General features: G+C 36.6%; 1 protein-coding gene across 4 annotated transcripts in view; it reads right to left on the bottom strand.

Annotated features, from left to right (window-relative positions):
* STXBP5L (syntaxin binding protein 5L) overlaps positions 1–23,939 on the bottom strand; it is a 184,634-nt gene that overhangs the window by 25,312 nt on the left and 135,383 nt on the right. For 2 of the 4 annotated variants that reach the window (XM_088051631.1, XM_005523878.3), the window contains exons 19-20: positions 23,200–23,271; positions 16,458–16,523 (exon numbers count right to left, since the gene is read on the bottom strand). In XM_088051631.1, coding sequence (XP_087907757.1) covers positions 16,458–16,523; positions 23,200–23,271 — 138 coding nt within the window. Of the gene's footprint in view, positions 1–8,993; positions 9,045–16,457; positions 16,524–23,199; positions 23,272–23,939 lie in introns of all 4 variants that reach the window. The other 2 variants (XM_088051630.1, XM_014253302.2) reach the window with 2 other exon arrangements.

Genomic DNA, 23,939 nt, shown 5'->3' on the forward strand with positions numbered 1-23,939 from the left:
GCATTTTACAAAGATAATAAAGGAAATATGACTGCAATTTTTTTTGTGGAGAAACTGAAAAGAATCCAGCAGATAAAGACCACTCAAATCTATGAAAAAATTCTATGTGTGTATTTAAAAATTAACTTCTCACATTTTTTTTAATGCTATAAGCTCTGTGATACACAACAATTCTAAAGAAAGCTCATATACTGTTTAAGAAAGGGTTCCTCACTGCGTAGTCTGAAAAAAGATGAGGCGTGCAAGAAAAGTGACAAGAAAAAAAAATGCACTACTTTTTTACAATGTACTTTCTAAGGGAGAATGAGAATGCTCAAGCTCTCAGCCTTTCAGAACCACTGCAATGATTTACTACCCCTCTGAGGCCTGAGTCACCTGATTCTCCTTTGCCATGACAAATGTCTCCCAAGCACCTCAAAGAACACATACAGGAGGCTTGTAAAAACACGACTTTTTTCCAGCTTTGTTTGATTTGTAAGGAAAAGCAACATTTTAACTTTTGTCCTTGCTGGATTATTGCTTTTGTAACATGGTCACTGGGGCTCTTCTCAGCTCAGAAATATTAATTGATATGGAGCATTAGTTGATATCAGGGACATTACTTTTGTACTTAAGCAGCAATGCACAGATTGCTCTGACTATTCACACTATAGTGCAACAGCTCCTCACCCTCTCTTTTTTCTGGAGGAGGCAAAGAAGAGTTGCTGGTGAAGAAAACACTGCACAAAGTAGCCCTTCTCTTTTCCATTGAATTTGCCATCACCTCCCTTCCCATGGGTGCTGCTGCCCATGAGGTGAAGGGAATTAGAATTACCCTCTCCAGTGCTCCTGGATCCCCTCAGCCAGTCCTACACTAATGCCATGTATTGGGGCATCAGGGTTTAGTGGAGCTTACCCTTGAAGCAGTCTCCAAACTGCTTAAGAGCCATTCCACTATGCCAGGGGACTTCTCTACTCCCTGTGGATAGTGAACTAAATGGCCAGGGCTCAGTTTGTGGCTATTCTGATCATTAATTGAAAATTAAGGGCTGATGCAAGCCATTGGAAATAATAATAGGCAATAACCCCTTTAGTCCATTTAATACTAATTTAACTGTATTGGTTTAATAAAGCAGCAGTACATCATTGTATACACGATGTATTAAAAATATATAAAAGTTCATGACATTAAATTCTGTAATGCTCTCCACGTGCTGCTTCTACAGAGCAGTTCATGGTTGTTTGCCTTTGTCTTGGCCCATGGAATTAAAAATGCTTACCCATATGAATTTAAAATGCTTAATCTATCCCCATTACCAAACACTAGAACCATTCAGTGCCCTGTGCACCCCACAAAACTGCTTTAAAAAGGAAAGAGAACGGTGCTGGATGTAAGGCAAGAGTGTCACACAAAATACCAGCAGGATGATGAGAACAAGAGGAACTGAAGAAGTAATATCAGTTAATGTGAACCTGATGAAACTACTGAGAGATGTGATGTGCAACATGACAGCAGCAAACCTTCAAGGCAGCCTCAAATTAAGCCAATTTTTTTTGAGGCATGTTGCACAGGGAGAATATTTTATATACACATGCTGATTTTAGTTTACACGCAGTAACATGTAAATCCTACACAACCTGCCTGATTACAGATATGGAACTTTTAAACAACTTGGTGACCTCTACAAAAAAGCAAAAGAGCCCAACAATTTACCAGCAAAAAAGATGAACACTTCTTAAAGCCAAATGTAATGAAAATGTCAGTAAGAAAGAAGCACTCATTTGCAGTTAGTGCCTAGCAATTTTTTACACTTGACACAAAAAAATCAGGAAAGAATATGAGCAACCAGTTCCTTCAGTTCTAACAAGGATAAATTCAAACAGAAAAACTAGCTGAAAACCTTCTTACTAATGATTTGAGAGAGGCTGAGACAAAGGAATATAAATATCCATAATTAGAAGCATTATAATATCATCTTAAGTTGTAAGGAAGTAATCAATAAAAGAGAAGACAAGAACACAAACAGAACCAGAGAAATGCTTTAATATGGAACAGAAAGAACCTGAAAAATAAGTCTCACAGAATTTTCTCAACAACTGTTGAAGAATACAATCTTTACTCTTTCAGTGAAGAAAAATCCATCTGTTTCCACTGGGGGATTTTTTGTGTATTACCATTAAATTAGATTTTGATTAATGATTATGGTGGTGACTAACCTTTATTTTTACACAGCAAATGAGATACACATTTGAATTAAGAAAAAAATGTAATCTCAAAACTGGCCCCAAAAACAGTTTTAGGTTTGCCTGTAAATAGTCAAAATTAGTGTAATAGAGTGAATATTCATTACTGAGAACACAGACTGATACCATAAAATTTATGAATTTTAAGAAATTTATTAAAAAGAAATTTTTTTAAAAAGTCCAAAGCACAAGTTTCCTTTGGTGCAGTTCTGTCAGCCAGGCAGGAGAGAAGGTGAAAGCTCTGGCAGATGAGGTTAATACAGATGCACTGCCAACAAAAATGTACATTTGACATCATGTCTTCATCAGTTTGAAGAAGAAGGAAAAGTTGCCCTAATGACATGCTGGGTAGAATATTTAGGTCCACTATAATATGCTGTCACTGTAACATACTGCCTGCATATTATAATGCAATTCTGCCTATGGTAACAAAAACCTATCATACATTTTGCTTTAAAATCACCATGTTTTTTGAAAGCAGGATGAACAGATGTATTTGTCAGATAAACAAAATACTGTGAAGTGGCTGAAAACATTAAGTGCATTGTCAGACCACTGACAGATTCTCTTTTTAAACTACTATTTTTTTTTGGCCTGAAATTGTGAAAAAAAAAGAAATAAAAATACAAAATAAACACTCTCCAAATTAAAAACATTGAGAATACATTATTATATGTCATAACATCACCTCTACATTATTATATCTGAAAAGTTAATACCTGGCAGTGCAAACCTAAAAGCAAATCTAGCTTTGCTCCCGAAGAACAGGGGGAAAATGTTGGACTACTTGGATCTAACTCTGCCCCTCAGATTCAACTGCTGAAATTTCTAGTGATCATGTAATGCCACACTACTGGACTGTCTCAAAAAGTACACAGCACTCAGTACGCCTCCACAGAATAATCCAACATAAACGGTTGCTACGCTTTGTGCAATAAACAGGAAAACAGAAGACAGAAAACCTGTTTGAATTCTGAAACAAAAGCATGAAACTTGATAAATCCTGAGCTGCACAGAACACAACACTGGAACATGCAAGCAGAGTGGATGGACCACAAGAGCACCTGGATATCAATAACTTGACCTGATCACCCCTTAGTGTAGCATTGCACCTTCATTTTCACCATGGAAAAAACTGGCATTCATTCTCTATTTTAAAAATGAAAAATGTTACAACCTGAGAGGTGAACAGAGACCCCAGAATGGAAGAATATCCTGTGTATGTGTGCAGTGTTTGAAAGAAGTGGAAAATGACTTACCTTTGAAGACCTCAGTAAAGAACTCTTCTTTATGTAAAACCAAAGAACTTGGGAACAGTGAGTACCTGTTACAGTGGAGGCTAGCAGGTGCATATAATTTTATTACCCATTCCTAAATGTATGATGATCTCTAATTGTTTTGTTTTTCTAGCTACCAAATTTCACTGCAATTCCTTTGTGATGAAATTTAACTGTATTACTGATAATCACTTTAGTTAGGACATTTTTTGTACAATTTAAGGCACTTACCTTTCCTTTTAACTACTTTCTTGTAAAATTCTCATGATTTTTTTTTTTCTCACCTGGTAGCATTAGAAGTTAGCCCCTTTCTGCTCTGAAATGTAACCATGGAGCACATGTGCATTCTGCTATAGTAACTGAATTATCTTGATGCTTTTTTAAAATTATGGTTATTTGGACTGGTAGAGTGCTAATATATTCATTAGATATAAGGTTGTCTTTTAAAAATGTTTGACTATAAACATTCTCCTACTTAAGGAAGGAAGAAAATGGTGCTGTCATACACCTGACCTTCAGAAGATTAAGAGACTTTTGTCCAGTAGGGTCTTCAATACAGAATATCAAAATCCAAGGCTCAAGATGTGAAATAGCTGAAAAACTAAAGGTTTAAAACCATTTCTGTAGAAGTGAAAGACTTTAGTCCAGCTCACAATGTTTTGCACCTTCATAGTGACCAAACTTGAAGCAGAAAAGGCAAAGCTCATCCTCCACTGACTCAGCAGGAGCATAAGCAGCCTCTTGAGGGGTGAAATCCTTCCCTGGTATTTGGCATTTGCCAGACTGCAGATCAAGTGCTGTGAGAATTGTTTGGACACTGTCCTGACCTACCTGGTGTAGCCTGACCCTCTTTGAGCAGGATGGGGGTCTAGACAACCTAGACCTGGGGGGTCTAGAGGCCCCCTCCAACCTTGATTATGCTGTGAGTCTACCTAGAGGCAGAGCTCAGATGATTCCTCAGCTCAGATGGTACTTTCAGACTGAGAAGGGGACAGAAAGTTCCTCTACCCTTCTGGAAGGAGATATATACTGGACAGTCCCTAAAATCCTTATCATGCAAAAATACAAACAATTTTCAATGTATATTGCCAAGCATTTAAAGAAAATCACCGTACAGCTGGATGACTGGATTGCCTTTTCTACAAAGTCATACCAAGGGGGAAAGCAACTCATATAGTTTCAAAATTTCTGCAATGTTCTTTAGCCTTATAAACAGAACTAAAGATCCAGATAAATCAATACAGAATACTCCACCTAAAATCTACCAGTTTGTCCAATGCAGTAGTAAGCAAAAACAGATTAAAAGCTTCAAAATTGTATGAGTGCCTAATTTCTGCTGTAAATACTTTGAAAAATTAAAGCAAGAATTCATATAACCCCTCTGCTCATTCTTAAAATGGAAATGAGGTTTCATTTATTCAGATACCGTTTTATAGGCTTGGGAGCATCCAGGAAGTGATGCTTCCCTGTCAGTAAAATACAAAGGCATCAAATGGTGGCTATTTTCGTATTATAACTATCACCAACACATAAATACATATATATAAATCAAACAGATTCCACAAACCTCATCCATAATGGACAAAATTAAACGCAAACCCATAACTCCAGATTCTTAATCTTATCCTTAATCTTATCCTTGCAATTATGTTTTATGGAGCCAGCTTTCAGAATTTAAGTTTTTGGGCCGCTGCATTAGAATGTTTTTTGAACCCCTGAAAGAAATGAGATTTGGTAATTTTTCTAGATTTTCACTGCTGTATAAAATGGAAGACATTACCTTGACTCATTCACTGCTTATAAGTATTTGCCAAAAGCATAGGAAAATATATTAAAATTTTGAAGATCACAGCTTAGTGATGAAAGAAAGAAAAAAAATATGTCTATTTATATTTACATTTCCTTTTGTTCTTTCATTAATAAAGTCTAGGTGTTGGCATAATTCCTTACAGTCAAACCATCTGTTCACAGTAATTCTAGAAAAGTCAGCAGTTACTGACTCTCCCCCATCTTTAGCTATGGCTTCTGTCTGGCTCCCTGTGATCAGCTGGAACCTTTAAAAGCTTTTAGTGAAATGAGCAGAAATATTTTCTAAAAGGAAAAATACGAGGTGATGCTTGAAGTGGATGGTGAAGCAAATTTAGAAAGTTCTCATTCCAAAGCAGTTCTGTGTGTCTGGATGTATCTCAGACTCTCCACTTGATTAAATGAAATTAGGATTATCCCCATAATTAATTTCTGTGAAACACCTCAAGGAAACAAGGATGATCTGTTCAGAAGACTTTGGGAAACATTATTAGGTTTAAAAATAAAGATCTGAAGGGTGATAGAGAAGCTGTACAGTCTATGCAGCAGCATTGCCACATCTTCCTTCTGGTCAACTCAGATAAACATTGGGTTGCTGTGACCTGCAGGAGCTAAACCTATCAAGAAGTTTCAGTGTATCCCTTCCTGTGCCACATCACTCATTTCTGTGTGGAGCTACAACATCCACAGGTAACAAGTGCTTCAGCAAGGAGAGATAATAATCACCACATCAAAATAAAAAGAAGCTGAAATCAACTTCAGTCATATAAAGGTCAAAGTGGAGTCCCAAAGCACCTTTGGTCATGAAAATCCTGCTGAAGTTTAACAAGAACACCCTGAGTCATCAGATCACACATTATACCCCTAAATGATAGCAAACTACTCCCCAAGCAATTTCCAGTACTGGCAACACCTCCACCTGAAATAGATTTAACTTCTACTTAACCTCTACTATTTACAATTCAAAGCAAAGTGAAAGCAAGGACATTCCACGAGGCATATCATAAGAAGGGAGCGGAACTGTGAGCTGCCAAATGCTAATGTATGTCCCAATTAGCTGTAGTCGCTGCTGAGAGTGGGCGATGTATCAGCACTCTCTAAAAAGCTACGAGCCAGAGCCAATGGGATGCATGGACAATATTTTATCATTTCAAAGTGGTGACCTGAATATCTTTACAAGAAGTGTGGGCCAAAAACTATTGTTAGCCCCTGAATATTCAGACTGTGGGGACAATCTCATGCCACAGCCAAATAATGGCTAAATTATCTCCAAGAGCTCTGACAGTGTGGCCAGGACATTTTGGAGCAGAAGTAACTGAAATGCGGTCATCACCTTTTCCAGGAATTCTCATTTAAATGTAGCTCCTTATACTGAGAAAGGGAGGCTCTTCCCAGCCTGTTGTAAAATAAGCAATCTATAATTCAGCACAGTTTTAATGGCTAGAATAACTGACAAGAATATTTTCCCCTTCTAAAACAGTCATGAACGAGAGTTGCAAGTTTGGGGAGTTTTTTAGTCCATTTTCTTTTCCTTTTCTAAACCTCTCTGTGCTGTTGATTATCCATGAGTATCTGCCAGTTTATACATTGAATGATGCTTCCACGTGCTTCATCCTTAGCTTCTGGATAATCTGAGCACAGGACACCTGATTGCTGCAGCACTAACAACAAAGAGGATACTTTAGTGACAATTTGATCACACCTTTCAGTGCTTATGAAGCTTTTGGAATCAGTGGCATTCCACTGGTTTCTGCAAAACGTTGAACTCGACCTTCTTAGCCTTATTTTATTTGATACCTAACTTGTTCTATACTATTAAAAAATAATGAATACAAGCAAATAAAGGAATGGTAGAAACATGACTACTCCAAATTCAAAACTACAGCCAGGATTACGCATTCCATTAATCTTTTAAGTTCCTCACATATGTCATATATTTAAAATGAATCATCATGCTTCCTACCCTTTCAGGTCAAATTTGTTTAACTTCTGGAGCTTTTTACCCTGCTCCCCAGTCCTTGAGGTTTCCTGGGCAGTTTTTAAATGTTTGTAAAATATAAATCTGCCTGAAATTTGTCAATATACTCTAGGCAAAGCTTACAATATTGTCCCACTCCCAGCATGATTACAGGAAGCCTGATAAGGTAGCTTTTTCTCTGATATGCAGCGTTTGATATTACACAATAAAGCTCTCACCAATTCTAATTACAATGGTATACTTCTTTCTTTTTCAAAATCCACTAAATCCAGTCTTTTGCCCATTAAGTTTATCTTTTGCTTGTCTTATGCTTCAGGATTTAAAGTTATTTAATGCTATGTGTCCTTCAAGGCAATGTATTTTTAATAATACTGATAAAAGGAGTTTGATCTGTAGAATATGGCTTAATCTTAAGTCCTATCCAATGGCTATTTTGATACTCTAAGGTATTCACCTTCCCTCTTAATAGCTGCCCATTATTTTAGTGATAAATATTAATTTTACAGGTCTATAGCTACCTACTTCTTTCACCTTTTTGGAGTATTAGGAGCACTACGATTTTCCACTCCAAATTTTGTTTAGGTCTATTCCTCCACTCTTATTTTCTCAAACTTATTTCAACTGAATCACTTTGTACTCTGAAACCCACACAATTTGGATTGAATTTTCCAATGTTTTTCCAACATTTATTTACTTAATCTTTACCAGGAGCAATTGACAGTTTTCCAAGTTCCTCAGTCATTTATAAAGTGAAAGACATATTTATACCCCTGACTTTTGCCTTGTAGAATAAGAGCTACCTTGGTTAATAGGTGCACATGATTCCCAGTGACAGAAATTAAGTTCAGCTGTCTTATCCAAGGACATGATCCAACTTTAATATTTATCTCTAAAAGGACACTAAGTAATGAGGCATGGCTACTTGGCTTTTTTTGTCATCTTACAAGGGAAACTTCCCAAGAAAGAAAAACTAGAAAGAACTCCTTGAGACTGAGAACACTTAAAAAACAATTATAAGAATTTTTTGTGTGAAACACACATTCCAATCCAAATACCAGGAGCCATACTCTTTATGTGGACATGCTGTTGCTTATCTGCTCCAAGCAGTTTTAGGTTATTCAAGTTATAGAATTTTCATTTCAGGTTTTTTGAGTTGAAGTTTGTGCTCTCACTATGTACTTCCACTGAAATATTAAAGCAGAATTGAGAAAAAAGATTACAGCAAGATATGTATTTAACAGTTGGGTGAGGTAAGTCTCAAGGAGAGGACTGAGACAAACGACTGATTTCCAATCTGACTCCTCAGACATTCAAAAACACCATAAAATACAGATGTTCAATTGTCTTATCACTGTTGTGGCACAATTCATACACCAAATAAAGAAAATAGACCAGCACATGCATTGGGGATTATAGGCAGAATTCACCAACAACCAGCTTGGAAAAACTTCTGGAGCTTTTTTCAGAATAAAGTATTACACACACAGTGTGTAATGATTGGCAATATATGTCTACATGAAATAAATGAATATTAAACAAGCAAAATGCTGAGAGCTGCCAACAGAACTGTATGGGTTAATAGGTGGTTTTTAGAAAGCCTTTTCAGACAAAGCCTCTCAGGTTATTGTGTTATCTCATGAATCAGTTGGTAAAATGTTTTGCCAATGAATGTAAGGAAGTTTAAAGCTGTTGGCTTTCGCCTACCGTACCAAGATCAGTCTTAAGATCTGTTGGCAGACTTAACTTTCTTGATCCTTTAACTGAAACAACAGAAAAAGGAGAAAGGCAGTTGTTAATAAGTAAGAAAGAAAAAGGAGCGAGGGAAAACAACATGCCATCTTCTGGTTAAAACCATGTTGCAAATTTGTAGCACTTTTCTTTTAATCAGCATATAAAGGCAGAATAATGGTTTAAATATTTTCATTTACACCATTCAGCAAAATAAATGCAATTGAACAAAGAGGCACTGGGGAAAAAAAAAATTACTCCAGCTGTCAAGGACTGAATGATGTTTCACACAGCTTTGGCTGTGTGCTGCAATATCTTACCTTGTGCTGACAGGAATGATAAAAAACGAAACCACAAATGGGATTAAGGCAAATATTGCAAATGCCGGCTATGCAGCATATCACAAATACTTAAAACACCTGCAAACCAATTTAATAAGAGGGTGCAATGAAATTATGAGATCTGATGACATCACACCTCAATTTGAAAAAGAGAGGGCATATTGTAGAGGTTATGGGGACAGAACATACTGTAGTAATATTATGGAAAGGAAGACAGATTGCACAGAAACGAAATACAGCAGCTTCAGGACATAATGTGGTGTTATCTAGTCATCAAAATATTGCACTCAATTTAGTGAAGGTTTAATTATTTGTTGTGTTCCAATTATGCAAGAAACCGGTAATTTCGATTCTGTTCAAAAATGTTTTCATTTCCTCACACACGAGCACATTTTCAAACAATGAACACCAGAGAACTGAAATAAAGCATGTCTTGTAGCAGTCAAAATGGCATTGAATTTATCAGAAGAATGCCTTAAGAAATATTTTATTAATTATTCAGAAGACTTGATTTCCAATTTGGTTATTTAATTTTGTAATAATTATTTTTCTCATATGGTTTTCTGGCTTTTACCCCTTACCCATGCTGTTACTAGAAGGAACAATCAAATATTTGTCAACTAACTATTATATTACTATTATTATACTTCTAAAGAACTAATAAGTGTAGCACTGGTAAGTGCTACAGTGACAGGAATATATTAATATAAGGAACAAATTCATTGTAGTTTGTATTTAGTAAGATTTTAGGTCAAAAGGATGCCCAGAACAGAAACTAAGTCAAAAAATCCCTAAAAAAAATTTCTGTTGTATTCCTTAGCAAAGCCTGCAATGTGGCAGCATTAAAACCAGCCAGCACCTATGTTAAATGTTTTTCTCTTCAGGGATGAGTAGGGGAACCCATGAGGCTCTTAAGCAATATTTTGCTATCAGTAGAACCAGCACAGCCCTCCCAGCGACCCATCTGTAGCCGTAACTTTAATTCAGGACATGGTGAAGAGGTCTCTCCAGATCAGCCTGACATCAAAAATACACACCCCTAACACTACTACAGAAAAATGCTCTATTTTGGATACCAAGTGTTAGGCACCAACGTCCATTTTAGACACACAAAGGGCAGTTTGATTTTCAGAACAGCCTTTAAAAACCCATTCCATTTATCTGAGCAGCTGTCAAATACTCTTTTAGACCGTGAATGGGAGGCTACTTTTTCAGAAAATCAGTGCTCTGCTATAAAGAAGCATCACGTGTGATACAATCTCTTTTTAGGGGAAGGACAACATCTGGCCTAACCAACCCTCTGAAAAAGGATAAGCAATTCATAAGAAAAACTGTAGGACAATTTGCTAACAGATTAGGACTTAGAGTAGCTAAATTAGTGCTGTCATCATGCAGCTTTGAAAATCGGTAGTCTAACCTCTTCTATTTCTAGGTTACAGGTGTTTGTGTACAGCAGGAATTATGTGTCTTGGGTTGCATGCCACAGCTGTTCTCACATGGTGACACAGGTCTGAACTGCAAGAGCTCCCAGCTATTTGTGTGCAGGCTCATACAGCACATGCAAAGTTTGGACTTTCTGATTCCTCTGAGTCTACACTGGCTTGGTTTGGGAGCTGCCACGTGATAACTGCACACCCTTCACGTGGCAATCACACAGCTGGACACTGATGCACTAGGACACAGCATGGATCACTGTTGATAGACCCCATATTTGAGGGTAAAAACAACAGAAGCAGCTGGTTGTTTTCATGATTTACTGTGATTAAAGCTGTCTATATTAATTCTTTTAAACTAACTTTTAACTATTAATAATATCCACACTCTGTTCAGTTTCTGTAACCTGTTTTTAGTACCTAAATCATGCATGTTTTACTGTATTTACATTTATTATAAAGAAGGATCATGCATGTAAGCCTATCTTGCTGACAAAGAGCTTTTGAAAACCAGTTTTATTTGTGAATGGAGTCTATAAAGGTTTGAGAGGCCAGCAGAGTTGTCTGCTATCATTATTTGTTTATATTCACACTGGAGGCAGCCAGCAGAAATTGTGATGCTACAGCATAAGGCAAGACAGCCCCTACTCAAAAGAGCTTCAAGTGATAAGAGTCAAATTTTTCAGCTGTGAGATGAGGAAGAGTTCCCAGGTACAGTCTAGCAGCCAGCTAAGCTGAGCACGCAGGTCTTCTGACCTGATAATATCCTGCTCCACAGCCATATGGTTCCTCTCAGTCTTTCAAGCAAAACCCAAGGCACAACCAACAAACAAACATGCGCTCGCAGCTCTGGCATTTGATGCTGAATTTCCCATAGCTACTACAGAGGCACTGTGGGCACAGATTTTGATATTATACAAAATGAAAGTGACTTCATACAGGATTTTTTTTTACTAAGGAGCTTTTGCCTGGCTAACACTCAGAAATATCAGTCCCAGTTACTGCTAAAGCCACCTTGAACCCTGAGCCACACACCAGGGCTGCACAAGGGCCCAAACCCAGGTCCCCAGTTCACACTGCTCCCTGTTCCTTGACACAAGTCCCTTCTAAAGACCTTAAGCACCAGTTCACCTGTTCAGAAGCTCCCTTGCTTATGGGAAATACTGATAAAATATATCCACACTGCTGAAGCTAATCTCTAATTATCATCTGACTAGTTAACATTCTTTTTAATTTAATATAGGTAAGTAGAAATGGTTTTGCATTGTTATCAGTAACTAGGTTTCAAAATAAATTACTTTCTATGTTTTACAGACACACAAAATGTTTTGAAACGTTTACTTTCTAGCTTGTTTTCCAGAAGAATATAATTATTATATGGAGTCAAATCTCTTCAGCTACTCGAAGTTACCCACAAGTTAAGAAAGAGAATGATTGTTAAGAAACTTACTAATATTCTTCTTGAAAGAAAGTTATTTTAAAAACACTTCACATAGGAAAGTAGGAGTTTGGCATGGCAGAGGCCTAATCCCAGCAGATTTAACCAATGAAATGAATAAGGAATAGCAGCACTTGGAAATTATAGTATGTATAAAAACTTTTGATCTTGCCATTAGGGACCTGTCTCAAAACTCATGGGAATAAGTTGTGGGAACCTTTACACAGACTTCTCTAATCTTCAAAATCTTAAAAGCATTTTGGATGCAAGTCCCCAGTATAAAGGTACTTCTTAAGAAAAAACATAAATCTATTTTCATTCTAGAATAAACATTTGAGAAGTCACTCTCCTATACACAGATTGAAGAAATTCTTTCCTTCTGGTGTCTGAAAGGAGTCTAAAGCGTCCAATTGCATCTCACACAACAAATGACCTATCAAAGTTGTATTTTCCTGTACTCACAGTGTATTCCCATCCATACACTTCAATATGAAGCTTCATATGAATGTTTAAAACAGTATTGGACATAAGTAATTATATATATTACACATGATATTTCTAAGACACCCTGACTAAAATTTACCTAATGAGATAATAAAAATAAAGACAAAATTTACTGGAATGGGTATTGCTCTGTAATACATTACACAGTAATTAAGCATTTGATACAGCACCACTTACATGACAAGTGCTTTAGAGCTACTGAGCTCTCATGTGCCACTGCAGAATGAAAGTACTACAAAGCCCTTTTGACCCCCAAATCACAAACAAAAGTGAAAATGCAGTTTGAAAGAGCAAGGCATGCAGGAGTAAGAATAGGATGCTCTGAGGCTTTTGGTCTTACTGCATTCATGAAACATGCTTTATGTAGGTAAGAGTTTGGGAGTTTTTGAAGTTCTTTTCTTCTACAATTTTTACCAGTGTTATTCCATACATATTACTACATCCAGAATACATTTACAGTGGAAATTGCCACCTCTCAAAAATAAGCAGAATCTTTCAAATGGCTTTACTAACTTCTTCTTTTCCATTATAGTGTTGGAAATGCATCACTATAGTATTTAAATACTAGTTTAATTAAACAAGATATCAGCGGTTAAGGAAGATTATTCCTCTCCTCTGCCTCCTTGCTTAAAAAGCAAGGTTGATATTTCTTCACTTGCTGCTAACCTCTTTGTGTCACTGTGCATTTCAGAAAACTTTTAATCAAATGGTTTATGTTCTATTCTGAACGTTATTCAGAATGGGAATCTGATTTTTCAATTATATCATCTGCAAAGTCATGTTTTAGTAAGTAGCACAGGAGGAACATCTCAAAAGACATTCTTGTGAACCAAGTTAAATATTACTTAATGAAGAAGTAGGATTTGTACTGAATTATGTACCAGCCCTGAATGTGAAATAAGGAGTACTCTTCAGCCCTGAGTCACTTGCTCAGTGTTCCAACACTCGTATCAGTGATAGAACACACAAATGCCTAATTCTGCTTTGAGGCAGGGAGAAGAGAAACAACAAAGCCAAATTACTGACTTGACCTAGGCTGTCTCTGAAATTTATTCAGAGGTTAAAACATTGCCAAGCACTAGAATGTTACAGGCAAAATCATTTTTTCACGGAAACAGAGATAGTTCAGGCAGTCTAAGCAATGTTCAACATCAGACCAAGAAATGAGGAGGTGGGAGATTTTTCAAGTTCTCCAAGAAGCCTTTCCCAACACTGTTCTTATGGTCTGACTGGAATGGAAATCTGACTAAGCTACTAATGGCTCTCTCAAATGTAGAGCTACATACATCTACATCAGCAATTAGTGTGCTCTAGGGATTCTTCCTAGGCTTTGTCTTGGGAGTCTCAAAGCACACATGTGAGCACAGCAACATTGTTCCTCAAATCATTGCCCTTGTGACAGAGCTAAGGATGAAGATGCTCAGCACTGTGCCATCCATCATGTGTGCAGTGTCTGCCATCTAGGCTCGTTCCCTCCAGCAGTTTGCACTCTGTGTATGAAATTGAGCACACGCAGGGCCAGTACCTGGCCTGAACTTCCCTGCTGGGTGAAGAACTGATGTTGATGTGCTCTGGCAACCAGAATGAACTGCTACAAATTAAACTCCATTCCATGTGTCTTTGCAACCTTATGTAGTCATACCCAGCAGGCCCTCCTCCATCGGGCAGCAACTTGAACCACTTCACAGAGCAGTTCAATAGTTTGTTCTGGGTTTGCTAAATTTCTGAAGGATCAAGTCTCAGTCCGGTTTCAGCAGAGGAACGCGGTCAGTGGTTTTACAAACACAAAGATCACGGGGCTCTTACAGAACACAGCACACTTCCATTGCAGAGCCTGTGTGCCATGGACTTTAGACAGATAAAGGCAAGGCTGGAAGTAGAAAGACCCTGCCTGACAGATCCATAAGTATGTAGCTGTGCTCTATGAGCAAGAAACATTAGTCAGTGAGAAGAGTGGCGTAGGTGTGAGGCTGTGCTGCTAAGCACAGGATTAGTTCCACTCTCAAGTTTTGGAGGGTGCAGTTTTGAAGTCACTTATTCCAGGTGACTAGGTTGGGTTCTGCCCCATTTTACAGCAGGTATGCAGAAGCAATATTAATTAAATTTTGCAATAATTAAATAATTAATATCAGTTACAGTAAAAGAAACTTCTTGTTTTAAAAAAGTAGTTCTAATATTAGTTACTTCCTACAAAACTGCACCTGATTTCACATTTAAAAAATGTAAATACAGCTTGGAAAACAACATGAAAGTGCTAAAATAGGAAACACCTATAAATATGCTGTTTTCCCTGCTGAATATCTCCAAAACAGAAAAAAGCAGAATACATTTTGGAGCAAATTATCTCAGATTTATCTAAGAGAGCTATTTTTGAGCACTAGCAGAATGAAAAATTGAAGTTAACTGCAGAAAAAGTAAAGTGTTATAGGAGACAGTCATCATTATAAAACTAAGAATATGCACATATGGTTATCAAGTCAGTCATCTCTTAACTTTCAGTGAAAAGGAAAGGTTTTAGCTCATTTCTGAAAAGTGAAAAGTTGAATCCCAGTGAGCCACACAATAAATAACCTAATTATAACTGAGCTATCAAATGTTTTATTTTAAAGCCTATTTCATGAGTTTCTGAGGCCCTGCTCAAGGGTTTGAGCTCCTAGGTTTATAACAATATCATTATAGCCTATTTCACTTTGTTACTGCCATATCTACAGATTTTGGGTTGCAAATAGTACAAGGAAACACATATTTCAAAGCAGCTGTTTTGTTTTAGCTCGTGGTATGTCAGGGAAACACTTTTATTAGTTTCAGCCATTTATAAATTACTAATTAGTAGCTTTCATTCAAGGTTAATGTATCCCATTATTATGACATAAAATATGTGAAACAGTAACAAAGAATTTGAATAGCGTACTTGTGAGAATTTGTTACCATAACTTAGGGGGAAAAAACATCTATCAATACTTACCAAACTACAAGGAAAAGAAGTGTGATATGCATATCATAAACAAAATGAATATATCACAGCTACAACTCCTTATTTTTCATAACATTTAAAAGTCAGCTACTAGAAAACAGCACTTAGCAACCATCTTTAAGACAGCGAACTCACATAAAAGAGATCAAGGTAGAGTAGGCACTTGCTGAAAGGGTCTCTGGGAATGAGCCAAATTCCACCTTTGAAGGACTATGGGTAAAATGGGAAACATTTATGAATTTTTGTGTGGCCAAGATTTCCCTGCCCTGGCTGATAAACAAATATTTTTATCTGAGGTTCTGCTTTCATTGTAAATTACATAATTCAGGCACTGGGGTTCTAATGGCTAGAATTTACCATCTCCATATTGTTGATTTCAAATAATTTCTCCATGTACACGTATGCATAATATATATATATATAGAATTAGAAGGACTCCCTACTGAAAAAAATCTTAGAAAGCCTGTTAAGAAAACAGAGAAACAAGTTTCTTAGAGGACGTTATAGGAATATACCTGCATGATCCTGTTACTTCAAATGTTTTCACACTGCTCACCTCAAGATGCACCACGTACATTTAAGTTTTCCTCATGGAAACAGACTTAGGATTTTACTGTGCTATGTAAAAAGCGGTTGTCCAATAATTTCTTCTTTTTGGAACTATGCACTTCACTTCTTAGGGATTAATGAAACACAGTGATGTATGACATGAATGGCTTATAAAGACTGCAGGAAGAGAAGCCAATCACCTTTACCTGAAGTGGGAGACTTGCAACGCTCAAGCTCCAGGGAAACTGGACTGTCACTGAGTTCAGTCAGGCCTGAAAAAATGGAGTTAAAGAGTTAAGTTACAATCTAACAGGGCATGCTTCAACTTTCTTGGTTGATTATATTCTGCACTTTAAAGTCAATTTGGAGAAAGGAATGGTGTGAAATGAGAGGGAAATAATCTGTTTCAGATAAGTGCAGTTATCAGGCTGTCACTGCAGCAATTTAGGCTTGGTTTAAAAAAAAAAAAAAAAAAAAAGTCACACCTCTTGTTAACTCAGATTTGTTTTCCGAGTGCCTCGGGATAGAAAAGAGTGACTGTACCTAACAAAAGAAAACAAGTAAGTATAGTTTAAAATTTAAAAGTCTGTGATATGACTCAAACTCATTCATCCCTGTCAAACTGATGTGGAAACAACTCTGCTTTCAACTGCTGCATAATGCAGGGAAGAAATCTTAAAAGAGGGGAAGAAAAAAAAATAAGATTATGGCTACTGTGCAATATTAGAACTCTCATGAATTCACACAAGATAGGTCATTTTAAAGGACACAGAAGCATTGATAATGCTGGCTGCATGTAGCACTGAATTTTTTGACAAAATACTTCATACATGGCTTACAAATATTGGTCAGGAACCCCACCTACATGGAAGACAGCACCAAGGAAAGCAATCCTAGTCTATACTGCATAAACTCGAGTTTGTTTCTGCAAGCAAACTAAGATCCATCTTTGGCACAGGTTGAACGTTCAAGTTCAAACACCTTTTGGCATGGTAGGGAGGGAAAAGTCTGAGCTCATTCTATCCTTTACCATGGGCTAAGTGTTGAGTGGGTGAACTGAGCTTGGCCATGCCTATTCAAATGCACCCTTTGTAGGTATCCATAGCACCCCATGGCTATAGGAGCTCTGGCACTCCGTGCCATTGGCAGTGTGGCATTGACAGGCAGCCCTGCCCAGACATTCACATGCCACCTAGGTGGCCCCACAGCCTCGGGTCAGAGCCCACAGTCAGGTGTCCATTACTGTCACACTGATACTGGACTTATACACACTCTGCTTGTGCTGCATCCTGAGAATCAAACATCCTACAAGAACCTTTCAGTATGCTTTAAACGAGCACCATGGCTCCTGTAAGATTGCATGTTATAATTTTTATTGCTTCTGGACCCTCAGGTGCAGAGACCCTCACCACTAAAATTCATATACACTCTTGTTTTGGAAAATTCTGCCACTCAGTCACCAGTTCTGCTTTCTTAGTATTAAAACCAGTGGAACCTTAACATAGTACTGACAACTTTAGTACAATGTATTTTTGAACTGCTAAAAGAACTGGAGAGGATCCAGAGCCCCAGCCAGCAGAATAAAAGCTGCTACCACTAATGAAGATGCAGGAGCGCAAGAATAACACTGAGACCCCTTTAGAAAACCAGCAGTATTGATTTAATCTGTTAAATCAGTATTAACAACATACTTCCTCTTGACTTAAGAAACAAGATCTGCCAAAGTAGACGCTATCGTTGAAAACCAAAGATTTTTTATTTTGAAAAATGTACTTGAATCTTTGATTTCACTTCAAAACTGTGAGAAAAATTATTTTCCAATCAATTGCAAGTTCAGTCAATTTTGATTTTATGAGAATATTCAGGAACTGTAATAATTTAGGAAGCCTCTCTAGTACAGCAGATCTTACTTCCACTTGAACCCAAGGTTTCTGTATGCTCCTAGAGATTTGGTACAGAATTGATTTTTGCTGGAGAACTGTCTGCAAGGTGCAGCAGGGGCAATTTTGGCACATCTGCATAGCATCAGAGGCCTTGGATAAATAAAACTTATATTGTTTCTTTTGTAAATGCATCATTTGAGATAGGGAAGTTTTAATACCTTGTCTAAGATGTTCTAAACATTGTATAATTAGTACTGGTGTTGGATACAATATCAAATCCCAGGTCACTCTTTGCTTCTAAATAATTTGGGGTTTTTTTACTATGTAGTTAATAAAAACAATATCCCATCTCAATATAAATGATGGTGCTATGGACTTTGGAAAAACACCAAACTGCACCACCCAAGAGCAACTGCAGTAGGAAGACAATGACTTCTTCACATTTGGCACAATTTGCAACATAAAACATTAAAGATACATTTCATGTCATGGTATTTAAGAATGTTGAACATGTGAACTACTCTACAAACCTTGACTTTCTGTCAAGCCACTGTCACCCCTAGCAATGACCACTAAGAGATGCCTTTAAAGAAGAAATGCAACATATCCCCATGTGAAATGTAAGTGGTACCATGTGCCCTGCACAAGAGCACTGGCTTAATCTCACTTAGATTTGCTTAAGCACTTGTAGTTGCAGATTTTCTCCTGCCATAAATCTTTCTTGCTTTGAAATATTATAATGAGTTCTGCTCATTACACACCCATTTATCCAAAGTCTCTTTTAATCTTGTTAAATTCTAAATTCTGAAGATGTTGTCAGGCAGTGAATTGCTCAATCATCATTCACTGAAAAGGATAAACACATATTCGTCAATTTTTATGCATTACCTTTGATTCCACTAAATGTTTCCCTTTGAGATAAGAAAGTGAGCTCTCAAGCTTTTCCTTGTACTACTGCTAATTTTTTACTCTCATTTCCTTTTTAAGGAAACCAAACTAAATATTTTCAATAATTTACCATGTATAAATATTTCCATGAACCTCAGCTTCCCTCAAATGTCAGAGACTACAACAGCTACTGAAGATAGAGTAAAAAAATATTTTCACTTTCCATTTTGAATTCTGTAGGCAGTTTGTGCCCCAAGATATTTTAGCTATTTTTAGCCCCCCAAAACCACCACCCCAGCAAATTTTAAGTCCACCTAGAGCAAGAGGAATATTGTAGTAAAAATAAAGGCAAAAACCCGACTAGGAATGTGAACAACAATCTGAGAGAAGATATACCCATAGCCATTATAAAGAAATTGGTTTTGATTTGAGCAAATCGTAAACATATTTAAATTGTACAAGATGCAAATATATAATATAAGACATTAAACACTTCTAAAGACATGTCCTATGGATACTTTTCTAAGTTCAGTAAGATTTTTATTTCCTTTTTATTCAAGGATAAAAACTCATACTAGTATGAGGTGACAACTTTAATGAACCCATAATTTAAAATTATGTTTGAAATTTCTATCTCTATGTTTGAATGATTCAGACTGATCATTTACTCTAAAGTAACCAAACCCATCACATCTTTGCTTATAAATAAATGAATTAGAAATAAGTTATCATAAATATTCACAAGTCAATAAAATAATCTCAGTGTTATCTTAATCCCTCATCTTCACATTGAATTACCATACCATGTTTTCTTTATGTTTATATACCTATATATACATATCCATACACGCATTCTTTGGAAGTTAGTTCAGAACATAGCTGTTGACTTAAACTCAACTTATATTAGCTTCTTAGGTGTGAATTAAAGTGTCAATTACTGATATACAATGATTCATAGCAGAGTTTTCTGTGTCCTTCTGTCGGACCAAGGTTACTTCTGCTCATCCCCTCTCAAGGGATTGGCCTGAGGGAGGAACAAGGACTTCTCACTGAAAAAGTCTTCATTATGAAAATTATTTTGCAATGTATCAACATCCTTTGGATTTGACAACATTTTGGATACTTCACAAAGACTATTTTCTTGTTCTACCACCAGATGGTATGAATTTTTAGTAGGAGATGCAAATTCCTTTTGCATCATTTTGGTATTTTTATATTCTGCTGCAGACAGTATCCCTCTAGATGCAATAAATGTACTTGTTTTAGTATTTCAATGCATGTTACCCAAAATCAGGTAATACATGTAAAGCTTGATTTCAACTGAAGAAGAAAACCAACCAAACAACAATGAACCACATTATTCTGCAGTACAACATGGAAAATTTATTTTATTTACCTTGTCATATAATCTTGCTACAAAGGGAAGTGGTTGCAGATGTTACAGCGAATAGAACCAGTCATCAACACATGAAAGTTATCCCCAGCTCTGCTCTTATGCTCATCTTAGCTTCTTATTTTCCTCAAATTACTTCACTGATCGGACAAGTTCCAGTCTCTTTCACTGTGTATACCTAGAATTGGTTACATTTCTTCTCTCCTTGTTTCCCTTTCCCACCTTTACCTCCCAAACCAGAGAATGTGCTGCCTTAATGCTCTAAGTCCACTCTGGGTGCATTTGAGCCCACTTTAAATATGCAACCATAATCAAGCTTTCTACAGATTTATTGGCTAAAATTCAAAACATTTATTCCATCACTGTGCTTTGCATATTGGATGTCCTTGACATTGTTGATTATGTCTTTCCTCTGGAAAGCCTCTCTTCTACAGTATATCGCTTCTTTCCTCTTACATGTTCATTCTTTTTTTTCCCCTTTCCCTGTTCAGTTGCAGGATGTCCCAGACTGAAATATCAACACTTTCTTTCTCTGGCACAGTATTTGAAGAGATTATTTTGTATAAAGATGGAAATAAATATAAATATATCCCTAGTGATTCATAAATACACATCTTGGATTTCTTCCATCCAAATTAGAGTAGAAATACTGTCTTTCTAAAATCTACTCAGGAGTGTCCAAATATGAACTTAACACTGCCAAGATGAACTCTACTTTTTTTTTTTTTTTTTTTGTGCTCAAGTGTCCTCTTTACTACATCAAGAGAACTATCAGCATCACTGTCTTCTTTGATACTCTAATCCATAATATTGGTTACATCTTTGAACATCACACTTTGACTCTCATAATTAGGCTGGACATGAAATCACGTTGTCTCTTTCTGCAAACCACCTCTAAAATGACCAACAAAAATCTAAGTATCTTGCTCATTGATAATCTCTTCTTAGGCTTCAATGCCTACAAGTCTTATTTTCTCATACTGATCCACATGAAATTATCTTCCTGCTTCATTACTTAATTGAATCAACTACTCATCTATCTTTCCATTAACTTCCATTTTCATTGATATAACTCTTAAAAGTTTAGACTTAATGCTTCTGTTATCACATGACTGCTCCTGCTTTTGTCATAATATCAGCTTCAACTGCATAATTTCCAAAAATAATTTACTTTTCCCATCATCCCTTATGAGAGAAGATAAACTTGTAAGCAAAATCCAGAGTCCACTCTTAATACCCCTCTTAAAATTAATCTCTCAGATAAGAGATATAACAAAGCACAACTTGAGAATGACTTTGCATAATATTTTCAGTCTGTGACAGATTCTAGTCCTGTTCTTCATCTTACTGCTTGATGCAGCAAATAAAATATAAAATATATAATATATACTCCAATATAAGTATCAAATGACAAAAGCAAGAACCAAACCATTTTTGAGAAAAGAAATTAAGCTGTTAATGACCTTGCCTAAAACTCAGACTAATACTTCACAGGAAGATCTTGCAGACTTTTCCAACTATAGGGATGAAGACAGAAACAAGGTAATATATTTTCAGCTATGAAAGACTCTATGGTCTATGGTTGTAATTCTGAATGAAAACACTGGTAATTTTTGCCCTTAGAATTTATTAATTTTTTAGGGGAGGAAAAAAAACAAACCAAACATTTGACTGCTGTCACTCAGGCTCTCTGTTACAAACTTCAAATTAGCAGGATCAGACTAATAGACTTAAAGGCATCATACACCAAACCTTTCTATGGACTGCTGAATTTATATTTGGACTAGTCTTTTAACTAAAAGAGACCAACTTTTATGAACTATTATGAAATAAAGTAATGGAAATCAGCCTAGAGGGATGGAACAGAATTTGTCTTGCAAGTGTACAAATGTATTTCAATAGCTACATAACTTTATATTTATGAGAGACAATAAAACAACTGCCAGGATAACTCCTTAATCCTGCCTATACTGAATATTTAACACAAAATTGCCTATCCCCTTGTTCTGTGAAAAGTTCTTTTGAAAGAGGCATCCTAGAGACCTAATTACATATAAGCACTGCAGTTAATTAAGATATGTATGGCTCATCTATTGAACAGTCATTTTTGCAAAATTAATTATAGCTTTGTTCACTGCATTCTGCAGTGAAGAATACTAATATTTAAATTTCATATCAGTATAACTCAAAATTTAAAGATATTAAAAACGTGAATTTTCATAACCCTCTTCAATGTATGCATTTTTATGCCCACTTTACATTCCCCATCAAAGATCAGAGGCACGGGACGGTTCCCCAAAGGCAAGTATTTAAGTACGAAACCAAGATATTTAAAATTTTAAATTTCACAGTATCCAATCCAATGGATACTTTTTTAAGCCACATTGCTCCTCTGAAAAAAGGGAAGAATTAATTGGTAACTACAGATAGTGCCATTGCAAAACAAGAAATGCTTCATATCAGTAAAGGTACATGGAAACAAATATAAAATCAAAGAAAGATACTGTCACCAAGAACATAACATTGTTGAATAATAATTTCTAAGGCCAAATCTGTCCCATATAACACTGAGGTCTTCTCTTTGACTTTCTTTTTAAAGAAAAGAATTTCTGTATAATACAATAATTGTCAAAAATAAGCATGATTGATATCACAAAATGTAATAAGTTTGCATGCATGCTGAATGTGTTTTAAAAAACACATTACAAAGCACAGACACATGGGTTTAAGTCAGGCATAGTCCAATCATGATAAAGCTTTTTGCCTAACCTTTATGGAACTTACTCTGATAGGAAGTACGGATCCGTTTCGTTAAATCTGGATAAAAGTTAGACAGGCCACGCATGCAAAAGTTGTCTTTGGAACATGCCAGTACACCAGCATCAGCAGCAGGCAGAGGAAAGAGAGAAAAAACAGTCTAAAGTGAAAGGAAGTGATATCATAACCAGCATCTAGAACAGCCAAGGTGAAGAAATTTCAGCAGATGCTTACCTTTCAATTGGGAGATATAACAAGAAAAATAATCAAAAAAGTAAAGGATGTGGGATGGATGGTGAGAAAGCAGCTGAGGCTTTTTTTAGATGCATAGCTTTTATGAGTAATCTAGAAGTTTCAATCCTTCTTAGTGGCCATTTATCCCCTGTGGGCTCCATTCTGGCAGCACTGGATAGCTGGAATGACACCTTGAAGGATTGGCCCAGACTGCCACTTGACAGAGGAAAACCCTCTGTGATACAGTGCTGATAACAGCTTTTTCTACATGACCAATCCTCCACCTTTTGTACAGAGTTCTGCAGCACGTTGCTTGTGGCTAGCTACTCACATTTCTTAGGGAACTGCTGTGAGGCTGCCTGAAACCAGACAGAGAAGCTGAAGGTAGCTTGAAGCTGCTTGTCTCTTCTCTCCTCAGCTGTGCCAAGTTTACATATTTAACACTTAGCACAGATGGGAAATAAGCTTGCCATGATTAAATGCATAGAAAGTGAGATAAATGGTCTTTCAGGATCAGAAGTAGGCCTGAAAAC

This window comes from Pseudopodoces humilis, chromosome 2 (genome assembly GCF_049639895.1).
Source record: "Pseudopodoces humilis isolate 2021_Gansu_Grassland_sample_001 chromosome 2, ASM4963989v1, whole genome shotgun sequence".
NCBI lineage: Eukaryota > Metazoa > Chordata > Aves > Passeriformes > Paridae > Pseudopodoces > Pseudopodoces humilis.